At 41.6% G+C, this 17965-nt stretch overlaps 1 protein-coding gene across 1 annotated transcript in view; it reads right to left on the bottom strand.

Moving 5' to 3' along the window:
- Positions 1-13904: 13904 nt before the first annotated feature.
- The window catches only part of LOC109927026 (NPHS2 stomatin family member, podocin), a 30377-nt gene continuing 26316 nt past the window's right edge, over positions 13905-17965 (bottom strand). The window contains exon 8 of the mRNA XM_020526920.2: positions 13905-14314. Within this exon, the coding sequence (XP_020382509.2) occupies positions 14033-14314 (282 nt within the window). The 3' untranslated portion in view covers positions 13905-14032. The remainder of the gene's footprint in view (positions 14315-17965) is intronic.

Raw genomic sequence — 17965 nt, 5'->3', positions numbered from 1 at the left:
CGCAATAACAACCAAAAAAGAATCCCCCTCGTCCTCACGTACCACCCCACCAACCTCCGGATCCAACGCGTCATCCTCCGACACTTCCGCCATCTGCAATCCGACCCCACCACCAAAGACATTTTTCCCTCCCCACCCTTATCTGCTTTCCGGAGGGACCACTCTCTCCGTGATTCCCTTGTCTGCTCCACACTCTCCTCCAGCCCCACCACACCCAGCACTTTTCCCTGAAACCGCAGGAAGTGCTACATCTGCCCCCACACCTCCTCCCTCACCCCCATCCCAGGCCTCGAGAAGACTTTCCACATCAAGCAGATGTTCACCAGCACATCTGCTGATGTGGTATACTGCATCCGCTGTACCCGTTGTGGCCTCCTCTACATCAGGGAAACCAAGCGGAGGCTCGGGGACCGCTTTGCAGAACACCTATGCTCGGTTCGCAATAAACAACTGCACCTCCCATTCGCGAACCATTTCAACTCCCCCTCCCATTCCTCAGACGACATGTCCATCCTGGGCCTCCTGCAGTGCCACAACGACGCCACCCAAAGGTTGCAGGAACAGCAACTCCTATTCCGCTTGGGAACCCTGCAGCCCAATGGTATCAATGTGGATTTCACAAGCTTCAAAATCTCCCCTCCCCCTACCGCATCCCAAAACCAGCTCAGCTCGTCCTCACTTCCCTAACCTGTTCTTCCTCCCACCTATCCCCTCCTCCCACCTCAAGCCGCACCCCCATCTCCTACCTACTAATCTCATCCCGCTCCCTTGACCTGTCCGTCCTCCCTGGACTGACCTATCTCCTCCCTACCTCCCCACCTACACTCACCTTTACTGGGTCCATTCCCGCCTCTTTGACCTGTCTGTTTCTTCTCCACCTATCTTCTCCTCTATCCATCTTCTATCCGCCTCCCCCTCTCTCCCTATTTATTTCAGAACCCCCTTCCCCTCCCCCATTTCTGAAGAAGGGTCTAGGCCCGAAACGTCAGCCTTCCTGCTCCTATGATGCTGCTTGGCCTGCTGTGTTCATCCAGCTCTACACCTTGCAAGAAGTTAAGGTGGCTGAGTGGAGGATTCAGTGAAAGAAGAGTCATATTGGACTTGAAACACTAACTCTATTTCTCTCTCCACAGATACTGTCAGGCCTGTTGAGTTTTTCCAGCACTTTCTGTTTTCAATCCATTTCTATCCTTGTGAATCTGCATCTGTTGTGAAATGAATTTATTTTCTATCTTTGGTAAAGAGAACATCAATTATCTGCAACTTGGAGTGGTACGTTATTATCTCTGAGATGTTGCTAAGGTCCGTGACTGGTTCAAGGGCATCATGTTTGCAAATAGAAAGCCCTTCTTTGCCATGATGTGACTCTCTTAATGAGGCTAAGGTGATTCCCATAGGGAAGCTATGATTTCATCAACTTCCTATCAATTGATCTGAAATAGATACTTCCTGAAACACATGTTCCCTTTGAAATTTCTGCTCTTCATTCCCCTCCCACTGCCATACCTCTTTTTCATGATCTTTTAATTGGCCTCAATGGGAGATGAGTGGGATCAGTAGGGCGGCACAGTGGCCTAGCGGTTAACACTGCTGCCTCACAGCGCCAGGGACCCACGTTTGATTCCCCCCTCAGGTACCTGTTGGTGTGAAGTTTGCATATTCTCCTCGCGTCTGCATGGGTTTCTGCCGGGTGCTGTCCACAGTCCAACGATGTGCAGGTTAGGTGGATTGCCATTGGTCATGCTAAATTACCGACAGTATTTAGGGATATGTAGATTGGGTACATTAGCCGTGGGAAATGCAGGTTTATATGGATAGGATAGGGGGATGTGATTGGGTGGGATGCTCTTCGGAGAGTCGCTGTGGACTTGTTCGGTCGGCCGACCGGCCTGTTTTCACACCCTTCGGGATTCTATGAATCTATGGAAAGTGTCCCACGTTCCCTTCAACTGGTGGTGGCAGAAGCAAGGTTTAGAAGTTGACACATTGGCCAACACAGGTATTTTCAGAACTCTACCAGTCTCTGTTCTCGACCTCAGTAGAGTCTGAAAATTAAGCCCTGATTTTGTAAAAGCCACAAGCATAGACTGTTAACCATATGTGACTCAAGTGGATTTTTTCAAAGTTATTTCCACAGAGTCAGCCATTATTTAATGTTTCCAATTTTCGTTTCCTTTATAAATGTTGTGAATAAAACAATTATTACTATGCAGCAGGAGGCCATTCATTCTATTGTGCCTGCACCATGTCTATTATTTAGCCCAGTTCTATTATCTAGTACCAAACTCCTGTCTTTTCTCCATACCTTGGTGCACCATTACTATCCAAAAGACTATCCAATGCCCTCTTGAGTGCCATAATTGAACCTGCCTCCACCACCTTTCCAAGCAGTGCGTTCCAAACCCAAACAACTTGCTATGTGAAAATAATTTTTCTCACATCATTCTTGCTTTATTTGTATATCCCTTTAAACCTAAGCCTCCTTGTTCTTATTTCTTTTACAAGCGGAAACAGCTTCATTTATTCTGTCCAGACCTCAATCAGATCTCTCAGCTTTCTTCCCTTTGGAGAGAGCAGTCCAAACTTCTTCAATCTACCTCCATAGCTGAAGTTTTTCATTCCTGGAACCATTATCATAAATCACTTCTGCTCTCCCCAATATGTTCCCATCTTTCCTACAATGTGATGCCAGCTGAGGCCTAACAATTCCATGATGAGTTGGTAAGCTGGATGCAAAATTAGCTTAGTCATAAAAGACACAGGGTAGATGTAGAGGGGTGTTTTTCTCACTGAAGTTCTGTGATCAGTTCTGCAAGGATCAGTGCAGGGGCCTCTGTTGTTTGTAATATATATAAATGATTTGGATGAAAATGTAGGTGGTATGATTAGTAAGTTTGCAGACGACGCTGAAGTTCTTGCAGTTGTAGTTAGTGAGAAAGGTCATCAAAGAATACAACACGACATAGATCAGTTGAAAGGTTGGGCGGAGAGATGGCAGATGGAGTTTAACATGGAAAATATGAGGTGATGCATTTTGGAAGGTCAAATGCAAGAGAAAAGTATATAGTAAATGGCAAGACTCTTAGGAGCATTGAATTACAGAGGGATCTTGGGCTCCCATGTCCACAGCTCCTTGAAAGTGGCAGCCCAATTGGATAAAGCAGTAAAGAAGGCTTATAGCTTGCTTGCCTTCTAGTCAAGAAACTGAGTGTAAAAGTCGACAAGTCATGTTGTAGCCGTATAAGACGTTAATTTAGGCCACATTTGGAGTATTGTATGTAGTTCTGGTTGCCACACTATAGGAAGGATGCGGAGGCCTTGGGGACGGTGCAAAAGAGGTTTACCAGGCTGTTTCCTGGATTGAAGTGTATTTGCTATTAGGAGAGGTTGGACAAGCTTGGATTGACTTTGGTAGAGTGTCAAAGGTGAAGGGCAACCTGATAGAAGTGTACAAAATTATGAGAGGTATGGATAAGGTGGATAGTTGGAGTCTTTTTCTCAGGGTAGAAATGTCAACTATTAGGGGACATCAATTTAAGGTGAGAGGGGACATGTTTAAAGGAGATGTGAGGAAATGTTTTTTACACAGAAGATGCTAGGTGCTTGGAACGTGCTGCCAGCAACGTGGTAGAAGCAGATATGACAGCAATGTTTATGAGGTGATTAGACAGACACATGAACAGGCAGGGAATAAAGGAATATGGATCATGTGCAGGCAGATGAGATTTGTTTGGAATGGCATCGTGGTTAGCACCGGCATGGTGGGCTGAAGGGCCTGTTTCTGTGCTATACTGCTATATAAGTGTCTTATACATGTTCACCATCACCTCCTTGCTCTTGGACATCATGCCTCTACTAATAAAGCAAAAAACATTGTATGCTTTTTTTACTGCTCACTCCACCTGTCCTGCCACCTTCAATAATCTGTGCACATATACACCCAGGCCCCTCTCCTCTTGAATGCCCTTTAGAATTGTACTAGCGATTTTGTATTGTCTTTCAATGTTCTTCTAATTAAAGTGCATTACCTCACACTTCTCTTCATTGCACCGCATCTACCACCTATCTGCCCATTCCACCAACTTGTCCATGTCCTTTTGGAGTTCCATACTGTCACAGTTTACACTACTTCCAAGCTTCGTGTCATCTGCAAAGTTGGGAATTGTCTCTGCATTTCAAGATGCAGTTGGTTAATATATCATTGCCTTTCCTTATTTCCTTTGATTTTGCATCAACTATGGCTTTAAGCAGACTCATGAAGAGAGGAGAGAATTTCTGATATTGCTGTAGGTCAACTCCTGCGGGATAAATTTGAACAGTAAGTTTATGATAATCCTTCTGGTTTTCTTTTCCCCAAAAAGAGGATGCCTGGCTTCCATTTGGCAGACTAAAAGCATGGGGTTTTATTCATCTGAAGGTGCAGTCTTTTGAAATTACATTGCATAACTGCATGATATTACATTGATATTGAGAAGCAATATGCTTTGCAATATCTGTTATTTATTATAATCTGCATCCTGGAATTCTTCAACGAATTTGTCTTTTTTGTTAAAGCTTCTCCCTTTATTATCTCTTTTTCTGAATATATTGACTGCTGGGTGTTGTTCCACATATGCGAAAGTGCACATTATCTTACCTGCATGTCCATTTCTTGATTGAGTACTTAAACGCTTAGAGCTTAGGTAAAAAGAAAAATATTTTTTGGGGTCTGTAACATAATTAGAGGTGATTTGGGAGTTCTATTTTGGATCATGTATAGTAATGATGCCGAGAAAGTCAATGGGTGAAGAAGGATTGAGTCTTCAAAGGTAATATGCGATAGCTAGTAATTTCACCTAAAACAATCTATGTTCTTTTGAGCCCTTTATATATGGTTAAAATTTCAAAAACATATAGCATCTCTGATAGAATTGAAAAATTTTCCATGGTAACTGGATCTGGAGCATGGTTTCTACTTGCTCAACCTGGTCAGCATGAAGTTTTTGCCATTGCTGTGATGTATCAAACTTACTGTTGTAAAGCGACATGTGATGGAAATAAGATAAGACTACTGCATGTTGATGATACTGAAACAAACCAGCATCACAAATCTATTGCAAAACTATTCCCCTTTCATTTTAGAAAATATGTTTAACATACATATAATTATTTCCTCTTTGCTGTAAACCACAAACTCTATTCTCCCAGTGACTTACATTTGAAAATATATATGCTTGTTCGACTGCCTACAGGGCATTGCATTTGCTGTTCTTCAAATTTTATTTCTTCTCTCGTTTAACTTCTCTCAGTGGATTACTGTTCTTGCTGGGGTTGTCCTTGATGGATCATTACAACAGAAAGTTTTTATTCCTACCATCGTATCCAGTTTCTTATTCGATAGATTGGGATTCATCGATTGATTTGGTTATAAAGATTGATTTTAGTTGTGATGCCAAATAATCTCATGAATATGCTTTGTCTTGTCTCAACACAAATATCAGACCGATTCAGTGACTTTAACTTCCTAAAGTGCTGGGCAAATTACTATATTTATATTTGTTTACTTTTATCTCCTTTCTTCACTGTTATTGCAAATATTTCACCTGGTTGTTAAATCATGTGGGCTATGATCACTCTGGCTGTAATCATTCCAAGGGAGAGGTGAAAGCTACAACTCCTGTGATGCACTTCTCTCATACTCTCAGAACTTATCAACAGGTTTCAATAAAGAATTCAAGCTCTGGGAACAGAGCAGAACTCTCATCCTGGGCTGCATAATGAAGGGCAGACCTGCAAAGAAGAATGTTGCAGCATTTCTAATATATAATGGATAACCTTTATGAGTAAGTTTAGAGTTTTCTCAAGATTATGTAATTTATGTAAATTAATTTTTAGATATAAATTTTGTGAACATGAGGAAATAATTGGCTTATTCAAAGGATCAAGAAAATTTCAAGCTTTGATCAGTTTATGGAACTTGTCATTTGGCACATGATAGTTTTGGAAAGAAAACAAAATTACATAATTTGTTTTGGTGGCATTTGGTTAATTGTTGAGCAACTTTTCTTACATCAGTTGAGTGGAATTCAAATGTAACTGATAAGAATTTAAGCACATTTTAACAGTAGCATGATTAATTTAAATGCTGGTCGTTATTTGACGCAATTGTCTTTACCCTAGGACACACTTTAATGTTGTTCGAGACGTGGGGTATGTGACACTGTGTAGATATGCATTAGCTTTTATTAAAGCCAAGAATGGATGATTGAAAGTGATAGAAAACAAAGTATCTCCTGGATGCTGCGTTTGATATTTCTCATCTCTCCTACTTCCTTAATTGTTCTTGGTGTTTTTATGGCTATTGGACTTTTAGCTATGGGTTTCACAAGTTACAAGGTTGCAAAGATTTAGGCTTTTGTTGTAAAATGTAAGCAGTGGCAAATGAAGCTTGGTTGACTCAAGAAAGAAAGAACAACAGGTTTAATGCCATGTCCTGGAGAAACAAGCTGAAAAAATAGAAAGAAACTTAGAAAGCTGATAAATTCCAAGACTTGTCACACTACCATTCTTGGAGATAGCAAGAACTGCGGATGCTGGAGTCAGAGTCAATACAGTGTGGAGCTGGAGGATCACAGCAGGTAAGAGTCCTGATGAAGAGTCCTGACCCGAAACATCGACTCTCGTGCTCCTCTGATGCTGCCTGACTCTGACCTGAAACATTGACTCTCGTGCTCCTCTGATGCTGCCAGACCTGCTGTGTTCCTCCAGCTCCACACTACATTGACACTGCCGTTCTTTCCCAGGACTTTAAAACTTAAGAATTTCTCACCTATCTCAGCTTCCCTTCTGTCAACATTTTAACATTTGATAAACAGAAGTATTTGATTTGTCACGTTTCCTCCTAATTTCCTCCTGGAGTGTCATGCATTATGGCCAAGACCTTTTAATCTAGGTTTCCAAATTTGTTTTAAATGGTTTAAAAAGTATTGACATATATTAGAAGATATGAGCAGGACAAAGAAAATTCACACTGATCCAGGAAGTGAAGAACATTGAGTAACATTTGTCAGGAATTGAAAAACTATGACTATTCTTGAAGATTGAGCTAAAACATTTGATACTCGAACTGATTGCAATTTTTATGATGTATTGATATTCTTTTCCAGATTAGAAGTTTATGCATTGCAAAACATAGAGGGGAGATCAAGATATTGTTTTAACATGTTACACCTATGAAGTGGAATTTGATTCTGCAACCCAGATGTGGGCTGAGAGATGGGGTTTGTAGAATTAGCAAGAAATCTGCTGGCTTCCCAACTCCCTCTAATTAACTCAGAGATGGGGCAAGTTGAGGACAGAATTAGTGGTGGAAGGCAAATTACAATGGCAAGGACCACCTTGCTGAAAGTGCTGCCCACATCCTGCACAATGGCTCCTCCCCACCCCCACACAAAGAAAGTAAAAACTTGGGCATGCTGACGTTGGCTAAGCTGACCAATTTACTGACATTGCGAGGCCTCCTCTATTTGGACTGGTCAGGAACTTGTTGAGTTCCACCTGTGGTCATTATACTCTGTGACATTGATGAGACTGAAAAATACCAACTTTGAGTGGCTGTTAATGCTTTCAACTTTAAAGAAATGGAAACTATGATAACAGATAGCTAACTGCATGTTTGGCACTGAATTCCAGGCTTCAAAATTTGCCACAACTATTTCTGACCACCACCATTCAATTCTGCCTACGGCTGGAGAACCTTCTACCCAACAGAACTTGATAAATAATATTCTTACTCACTCTGAAATGAAAATTGGGCAGAGTATGAAATGGGTTGTCAACTTGCTTTCACGTTCTGCATTATCATATAAAAGTTTTATGTACTTTGTTAAATTTTTCAGTGATGGTATGTTTAATAATAATTCCTTTTTCTTTTAGGTTCATTGCCAACCAGAACTGTATCTGCTCGATCTGTTGTGAAGGTTGCAACACCAGTATCAGCCAAAACAAAAAGCAGCAAAAGTAGCAAAACTAAACCTAAAAAATGATGCTAATTGCTTAATGTTTTGACATCATCATATATCTTTACATAAAAATGATTTTTTTTCACAATTCTATGTTGTGTTTTCTTTACTAATGATACATGTTTTAAATGTCAGTCAGCTAATTTGCTTTGAAGTTGAAGTCCTGCTATAAGAGAAAATATATTCCAACTTTGACTTTTGTGGTCAAGAAAGCATTACAAGCAGTTTTCTCACAAAGGAATCAAATCAGTATTAAACACTGTTGATTTGAAATAAAGGAATTGCTTTTTTTTAACAGATCTTAAAATGCTAAGGGCCAAAAATTTTGGAAAAGACCAATTGGGAAGTAACCTTTGTCATGGCAGAAGTACCTCCAGCCCATGATATGAATGCACCTGTGAACCTGCCCTCTATCCTGATGAATTTTACATATTTTTGGTGGATGCCCACACCATTTACAAGATGATTGCAACTGGGCTGATACCAGAATAGTGTGCATTGAACAACAGGATCTTCTGTGGCTTGTCTCACACCAACAGCACGTTAACTGAGAGATAGCCCTTGTCCTTGAGGTGCTGCATCTTGTTAATATATGGGGACCACATGCAGTTGATAGCACTTTGGTCCTTTGGGAATTCTGGCAATGTTTGGCAAAAGCTTGTATTCATACCTCCTGTTTTTCTCTAGAATGAGAGAAAATGATTTAGTCCCCTTTCTGTTCTGGATATTACTCACCTCTCTGATACATCAATGCACAATGAACATTAAAATGATTGTGAATATAAAATCTCTCATGAATCAGTGTAATCGAACATAATCAGTTCATGTCTGGACCGGAGGCAATGGGCCTCCAGGAACAAAGCTGCCATATAAAAGGTAGGTGAAACTAGGTTTCCTTCAGAACAAAGCTGGAGACCAAAGGTAAGCAACACTTTTTCTCTCTGTTCTCACATTGTACTCACATACTGGTGCGCAGTCACCTGCGGTCATTTAAACAATCAGTGTAATATGCTTGAACTTGCCTTTCCAACCTGGAGCTGTGGCCAGTTTTGTGTGCAGGAAACAGTTCGAGCAAAGGAACTATTGAACTAATGATGCTGCTTGGCCTGCTGTGTTCATCCAGCCCTGCACCTTGTTGTCTCGGATTCTCCAGCATCTGCAGTTCCTACTACCTCTTATTGAACTGATATAATTGTTTGTGGATGTTAAGTGTAATATAGTAATGGACGCAATTCACTTACACTTAAAGGTTTGCAATGAATTTGCTCTATTTGATTTCAGTTCATCGAGATGAAGCATAATTTGGGAAGCGGTAATTCAGGAGTTCTTGGGCATTATAGTTAAAAGCAGACATTTGTATAAGCTAATCCATTCTTAGTGTAACTCATGCAATGTGAAAGTGCAAACTAAGGAACTGAAAATACAGTGTAGGTCTGTTAAAAATATGCTCAACTGGGTATTCTTCCCAGCCCTTTTAAACCACCATAATATCAACTCATCCCATCATCTGGACCTATGCCTTTGACTTTACAGGTTCTAAGCAGTGAAATTTCTGTCTCCAAGCTTGTTCACTTCTCCATCTCTTTTTGTTTTATGGTTTCCTTCAAAACGACCTCTCTATTCAAGAGTTTAGCCACCCTCTAGTGCGACACAGTGGCTCACTGGTTAGCGCTACTGCCTCTCAATGCCAGGAACCTGGGTTCAATTCCACCCTCGGGCACATTTCCCGCCGCACCAGTGTGGGTTTCCTCTGTGTGCTCCGGTTTCTCTCTCAGTCTGAATGTGCAGGTTAGGTGGATTGGACATGGTCAATTGATTATGGTGTCCAGGGCTGTGCAGGCTAGGTGGGTTGGCCATGGTAAATGTGGGGTTATAGGGATAGGGTAGGGGCCTGGGTCTGGGCGGGATGGTCTCTGGAGGGTCCATGTGCACTTGAGGGGCCGAATGACCCCTCTCCCCACTGTAGGGATTCTATGATTCTACTTGCCCAAATGTTTCCTTCTGCTTGCTTACACTCCTATGACTTAGTTTGAGATGCTTTATTATGTTAAAGCTATGAAATAAATGCAAGATGTTCTTTGGACTGCATTTTTTAATTTACTTTTGGACCTTGGACTATAAAAAATAACTACTGCTTTAAACCAAGGCAATTCTGCAGAGAAGGAACACATTGTGACTTGCCTTTTCCTGCAACAGTGAGAGCAATGTAGACAGCACAGAGACAAATAGTTCTCAATGAGGGGACTATCCACCTTTCTCTGCAAATCCCATTATGATAAAGGAAAAACAAAGTCACCTTTAGAGATACTGAAAGGCTAATATTCAACTAGTGAATGGGAAACTGCATCTGTGGAAATGACCTCATCTCAACAGCAAAGAATGACAAAGAATTGGAAGAAACCGAAAGCAAACAATTCATTGACTTCAGTGGCCTAGTGTGGTGCTATTGAACTGTTTTTCCCTGTTTTTTTTTTTCTTTTTACCACCTCCAATGTCCACGTCTTTTCTATCTTTGTGTGCCTTTATGTTTGTGAAGGGGGGAATTTAAAAATGATAGAGTTTAAGTAATCGAGTTATAGTTAGCAATTAATGTTTCCTTATTGCCAGTGTTAAAGACTAGTTTGTAATCGACAGTCTGTTTCTTGGTCAGTACAGAAAACTGGTAAGTGTTTCCTTTTAACATGAGTTCATCAGTCACGTAAATTGGAGGATTTGGACAATTTGTCTAATGTTACGTATTTGTGACAATTCTAGGAAGAGTAGGACTTGATTTCCAGAGCATTGCCCCAGTGAATTATGACATTTAGCATGGAGGCATTGTAAGAATGCAAGCTTTGATAGATGGACTTAAATGGTCAATTAAATTTTGGTATATTGCAGAGATGTGCATAGAACACATATATAAATTTACTCAATTTGCATGAGATGTAATCAGAACATAAAGCAAATACATGAACTTCTAGGTGTAAATTCTAAATACATTCTATCCTTTCAAAGTCAATAATGGATTTCAAGAATCCATTATTCTTGTCTAAAACTAAGATGTAAGCTGTTATGATGGTCCCTTATCACAGTTTAGCTTTGTGAAAGAGATTTGCTGAAATCATCTTCTTTTTCTGGTAGGGTCCTAGGGGGCTTGTTGGTCTAGTACGATAGAGAAAAAAAGTTAGTAGCCAAAGAGAAAAGACTCTTGTCTTAAACAAAATGTAGTTCATTGCATGATAACAACTAAGTACAAGTTGCATTGGCAATGATAGACATTATTACAAAACTAGAGAGGGAGATCTCAATGTTATGTCTTACTCCTTTTGAGGCAAAAAGCTGTTCTCCCTCACAAGTCCATGTCTGGTTGAAGAATCCTTTGCCTGTCTGTCTCCTTCTCTCTGTGATGTTTGTCTCTGACAAAGAGAGCCTTTTATCGAGAAAGGGTCTGCTAACGAGCTCAATCTTCTCTGTCCAGTGCCCTTCCTCACCATCACTGCCTGCTGTTAGAGACCCTGTTACACACTTAGCTGGTTGCAACTTGCCACCTCAACAACTATATATAGCACATAGTGACTGTTTACTAAGCAGTTGTGTGATCAGCTGGTTTGATTGTGCCATGATGGCTAGAATGTCTGGGTCCACATTGGCTGCATTCTGTTTTTGTATCACCAATGTGAACAAATGATAAGAGCTGGAGCAATATCCAGCATTTGCTTGAGAGGACCTCTCAAGCACATGCTGGATATTGAAAGCAAATGCTGGATATTGCCCCAGCTCTTATCATTTGGGTTTACACTTTCTGAGGGAGCCATACTTTGTGGCAGATCACCCGTTGTTATGGTCCAGCTTGGTCATGGCTCTAAGAGCTGAATGATTGGCAATGCTTATTAATTAAGTTTCTGCCTGAAAAGTGGAGTAAGCTTCCTCACAATAAACACTCTCCCTGGATTCACAACACACAGAGAGACACTCCAGGATTCCTTATCAGTATCTGACTCCACTTCATTTGAACTGTTGGATACCAATACTTCATAATCCACATGCTGCTGAGTGAGCTGCTTGCTTCCACAATATCCAACAGACTTTCAGCTTCAAACAACTTCCTTCTGTGAACCATTTTCCAAGGCTGCTGTCCAACGAACAGTTCAAAAACTTGGTGTGACCACCTGTATCCAGCTACTTGATTCTATGGACTGACGGTCCCAGACATCCGTTATCTTATTCTGACGATTTCAGAAGAAAACCCGTGGCTGACTTGGTCAGTGCTGTCGGCCTTGCAATCATTCAGTGTTTTTCATCTCAGTCATTCTCTCTTGGTCCTCTTGGATACCATCTTGAATGCCTGGCTTAGTCATTTGTGAAACTTGCCAATCCACTCATTGACCTGGCCATGTCTATTAGGTGTGGTGTGCCCAAGGTGATGGTCCATGGGAAGAACTGGGTCTTGTCCAGAGAAGAGAGAGTTTGAAGAACATCCTGAGTGGGGTATTATGTGCATCAACCAGATCTGAAAGGTACTCAAACCTGTTGCATTTCTACTCAGGAGTCATGTTCCACAGGCAGACACGTTGGTTGAATCATTCCACCTGTCCATTACCTTCTGGGTGATGGTGGGTGTGTAGCACTTGGCAATGCCACTGTTCCTTGCAAAATTCCTATATGATCTTGCTCTCGAACTTGAGCCCCGAACACTCTGAATCTGACACGAACACAAGCTGTTGGAGTCCCTGTTACATTCTGTAGTTGTGGTATGTAACTTTTTCACCTTATTCCACCCTACTGAAATAATCCCATCAAAAATTAATTAATCTGTTCACACTCATCCCCACTGCCTGGTAGGGAAAGAGGTTGGTATTAGCACTTCAAGCTGTATAGGCCCATGATTAATACAAATTTCACAATCGTCTATGAGATCCTGGACTGCTCATTCAATTGTACCTGCCAGAACCTACTGCTTGCATTGCGTTTTGTGTAAACTCTACGTTTGCATAATTTGGCTGAAATTGAGCAGGTCTGGCAGCATTTGTAGAGAGAGGAACAGAGTTAACGTTTTGAGTCCAGTGACCCTTCGTTAACTAACTCTGTTTCTCTGCAGATGCTGCCACACCTGCTGAATTTCTCCAATACATTGTTTTTGTTTCAGATTCACAGTTCTGTTTTATTTTTATATATCTTGTGATTTGTTTTCTCTAAGACCATAAGATATAGGAGCAGAAGTAAGCCATTCAGCCTATTGAGTCTGTTTTGATAACCTGAACCTCAACTTTCCAGCCTTTTGTCTATAACCCTTGAATCCCTAACCAAATAAAATTCTATCTCAGCCTTGAATAAACTTAATGACCCAGCCTCAACAGTTTTCTGTGGTAAGGAGTTCTGCAGATTTAGTAACCTCCTGAGAGAAGGAATTCCTCCTTATCTCTGTCTTAAATGTGCAACATCTTATTCTGAGATTATGACCTCCAATCCTAAACTCTCCCACAAGGTGAAACAATCTTTCCCATCTATCCTGTCAAGTCCACTAAAAATCTTGTATGTTTCAATAAGATCACTTCCTATTCTAAATTCCAATGAGTACAAGCCAAACCTACTCACCCTCTCCTCATAAGATAGTGCCTTCGTGCCTGATATCAGCCTCATTAACTAAAATTTATAGTGATTTTAAAAAAAATGCAAAGGGAATTGGAGTCACTGCCACCAGTATCCCTGGTTCCAAGACTACAATACACATGTTGCCACAGACACTCAAACACCACGGGGTCCAGTTGGATGGACAACTGGTGTGGTTCAGATTAGTGCCAACAAATCCCTGGAGTGGATACGGGACATACCACCCTGTCCTCACTATGGTTAAGGCTGTGGTGCTATGGGTCTGACTGCCCTTAGATGGAAAACTGAAGAAGATGCCAACTTGTGATAAAACATTGTTATGACTCGATTTATTTGCAGGTTATTCTTCCACATATTGGTGGCTGCCTGTGCACTTCTGTATGGTGACCTACACATCGAGCAGAAGGAAATAGTATACAATTTTTGTCAACTTTCCAGGACTATAACATTGGAGAGTCAGTCTTGTTTTCCTGTTGTTGAGGTTGTTCCAATTCTTGTGCAGCAGCTGCAGCAGTGGCCACTAAAGATTTCTGGGTAACAGTTGTCATGGCATTAAGGAGTTCAAAGGGCACAGGCAGGATGATGGGAGAAGTTTTCTCAGCAGACAGTGTGTGCAGTGTCTGAAGGTAGCGCAGCTGGATAGCAGCAGAGGATTCCGATAGAATATTTGCTGCAATTTTCAAGGCTTCCGAGGCTTCCTTCTCAGCTTCTGCTGCAATCACCTGCAATTCATTTACAAGGTTTTGAGAATTAGGCTTGGTACAAATGCTTGCCTTAGTACTCAGAGTGAAAGATAATTCATTAATTGGTCAATCTGCAAACAAGAAAAGAAACATTCCAACACTGATTCATACAACAGAAGAAAATTGCTGAGTTTTCCTTCTATTCCCACTTGCTAGCAACATTACCATTGCATCTTTGTTACTTATCCCAGCACTTTTAGATTGATTAAAAACACTTATTTAGTTTCCTCGCAATATCCATGTCAAGGGGCCCTAAGGAAAAACTTGTCTGCAGTCTTTTAATATCAGCTGTCATTGAAACAAGGATCCACTCTCCTTAATGACGGAAGAGATCTGAGAGAGATAACGCTGAATGTATGAACAACCATCTAAAGAAATATCTAACAGAATATCTAGGTGAGGTGCCAATGACTGCAGATTAAAATGTTGCCAGAATATCTTGCAGCCTTTCAATACAGAAAACATGGCACGGTGGCTCAGTGGTTAGCACTGCTGCCTCACAGAGCCAGAGAGCTGGGTTTGATTCCATCCTTGGACGACTGTCTGTGTGGAGTTTATACATTCTCCCCCTATCTGCGTGGGTTTCCTCCGGGTGCTCCAGTTTCCTCCCACAGTCCAAAGATGTGCAGGCTAGGTGGATTGGCCATGCTAAGTTGCCCATATGTTCAGGGATGTGTAGCTTAGGTGGGTTATAGGGGGATGGGTCAGGGTGGGATGCTCCAAGGGTCAGTGTGTTCTTGTTCTTGTTGGGCCAAAGGATCAAAAGGCAACAGAACCATCAAAAGAAATAGTTCAATAAAAAACAAAAGGAAGAAGTGGTCATCATTGACTGTGATAAACTGGAGAAATGGGTTGAACAATAGCTTGACTCATACTGTAGGGACGACCTTGTCATCAAGGAAATTTTAGACATCATAGAATGCCTGCTTGTCATGGCCGAGCTGCTATTTGAACCCAAAGCTGTCGATTCTCTTGTCATGAACAAAGCTCTAGGTTCTGATACTATCCTAACTGAAACCATCCTGCAGTTTCTGCTTAATTTCTCTGTCCTGCCCCAAGGTCTATCGGATACAGAGATTGCCACCCTGTACAAGAGCAAGGGTGACCACAGTGATTGCAACAACTATCATGCCATCTCCCTGCTGAGCTTGCTGGGAAATGCATTTGCTTGTGTTGCTCTTGTTAGACTCCAGATCATGGCTAGTCCAAATACCAAAGTTGTTTCAAAACTGGAAAATCTACAATTGTCATAATATTCTCAGTCTGACAGCAGTACGAGAAATGCTGTGAACAAAGGAGATGGTAAACGTTGCCTTTGTTGATCCCACCAAGGCAAAAGACCATATGAGCAGAAATGATCTACTTGAGCTGCTGGAGAAAACTGGCTCTCTGCTAAGGATGCTTAGTGTGATCTGTTTTCATGACGTGACAGGTGAGGTCAGTTATGATAGGGCAACATTTATAGTAGAGTGCAACTGTCAAAAGTCATGAACTGTACCATCTTGAATGTTTGAGACAGCAAATGCATGGGAGCACCACCACTTGCAAGTCCTCCCCTAACCCACATACTACCCTGCCTTGGAATTATTTTGTAATTCCCTCACTATCATAGGACACATTCTGGAATTATCTTTCTAATAGCACTGTGGGTGCGCTTATACCACAATTTATGATGGATTAAAATTGCTGGCTTAGCTAATGATACCCACATCCCATGAATGAGTATTTCCAAAAAAAGGAACCTACACTCTATCATACTCTAATCTTTGCTGCCATATGCATTCGCATATCTACTTGTGTACCAGAAGCTGCTCAGTCTTTTTCACCAGAAATCTAATATAAAGATGCGCCAACTCCTCATCAGAGAATTTCCAAATGCTGATGATGTTGCCGTAGTATTCCATATTGAGGAACACCTTCAATGACAAACAGACAGCCTCCCTCACATCTGATCATGAGGATGAGGAAGACTGAAGGCATGGTCCAGGAAATTGCCGTACTACCATCTATTAGCATTGATGTATTAAAACTGGAGGTTGTTGATAGCTTCACATATCTAAACTTTGCAAACCCCAGCAATTTGTCCCTTGCTGATGAAATCAACACCTGCAAAACAAAGGCTGCAGCTGTTACATTCAAGCTGAGTAGGAGAGTATGGACAATAGCAATCATTGATATGCGGAGCGATCTGGCTGTACAGGTCCATAGATCACTGAAGGTGGCAGCGCATGTAGATAAGGTAGTTTAAAAAAAAGGCTTATGGCATGCTTGCCTTCATCGGAAGGGGCATTGAGTATAAGGATAGACAAGTTATGCTGCAGCTTTATAGAACTTTAGTTAGATCACACTTGGAATGTTGCGTACAGTTCTGGTCACCACATACCAGAAGAATATGGGTGCTTCGGAGATGGTACAGAAAAGGTTTACCAGGATGTTGCCCGGTATAGGGGATTTTAGCTATGAAGAAAGTTTGGCAAACTGGGTTTGTTTTCACTTGAATGCAGGAGGTTGAGGGACGCCTTGATAAAGTTTATAAGATTGTGAATGGCATAGTGTGGAAAGTATGAGGCTTTTTCTCAGGGTGGTGGAGTCAGTTATTAGGGGACACAGGTTCAAGGTGCGAGAGGGAAGTTTAAAAGAGATGTGCAAACCAAGTTTTTCACACAAAGGGTGGTGAGTGCCTGGAATGCATTGCCAGAGGAGGTGGTGGAAACAGACACAATAGCAGCATTCAAGATGCACCTGGACGAATACATGAATAGGAAGGGAATAGAGGGATATGGATCCTGTAAGTGAATAGAGCTTTAGTATGGAAGGGCAAAGTGTATTGTCACAGACTTGGAGGGCCAAATGGCCTGTTCCTGTGCTGTATTGTTATTTGTTTTTTTTTTGTTCGTTAACAGCAACCTGACTCCGAATACAAACTGCAAGTCTACTAAGCCTGCATCTGCAACGTGCCCCTCCCCAGTGGTGAGACCTGAACAACATATGCTCAACAAAAGATAACGTTAAACAGTCTCTACCTGTGCCATCTCAGATGTATCCTTGGTATCTCTTAGAAGGGAAAATTCACCACCTCAAAAGTCCTGGAACATACCAATTCCATCAGTATATACTCAATGATATCTACACAGCTTGTCCACATTCTTCAGATGGATAAGAACTGTACACCCAAAGACCTTCTCTACAGTGAAGTAGCTACTGGATCATGACATCCTGGGAATGCATGCCTCTGTTACCTGCAAGCAAGGTACGAGGATTGCTGACGATGACCACCAGGAAACAATTGCTGACAGCCATAATCTATAGAGGCTGACTGTTTGAAAGGGCTTTGCAAGAAACTAGCAGAAAAGAAAACGCTCAGCTGGTCTGGGAACCAAAGAAAGCAGAAGCCAGCGAATTGTGCACCTTCTTAGCTTCTAGCAAAGGGACCTACTTCGTTCAGTCTTCCACTCTGGCGGAGACTGCCATGCCGGAGTGGGGTTCCTATGCCAAAGCAGGTCATGCTGAACACATTTTACCACGATGACACAAAGACCAAGTCTTGTAAGGTGGAATGTCTTCACCACAGTGATTACATGATGACCAACTTGCAATTTATAAGTCTAGACAGTGGAAGACAGGGATCAA

The sequence above is a fragment of the Rhincodon typus genome, chromosome 10, assembly GCF_021869965.1.
Source record: "Rhincodon typus isolate 14 chromosome 10, sRhiTyp1.1, whole genome shotgun sequence".
NCBI classification, from domain to species: Eukaryota; Metazoa; Chordata; class Chondrichthyes; order Orectolobiformes; family Rhincodontidae; genus Rhincodon; species Rhincodon typus.
Note: the sequence above shows the minus strand (reverse complement) of the source record. Positions and strands in the feature narration are given on the sequence as shown.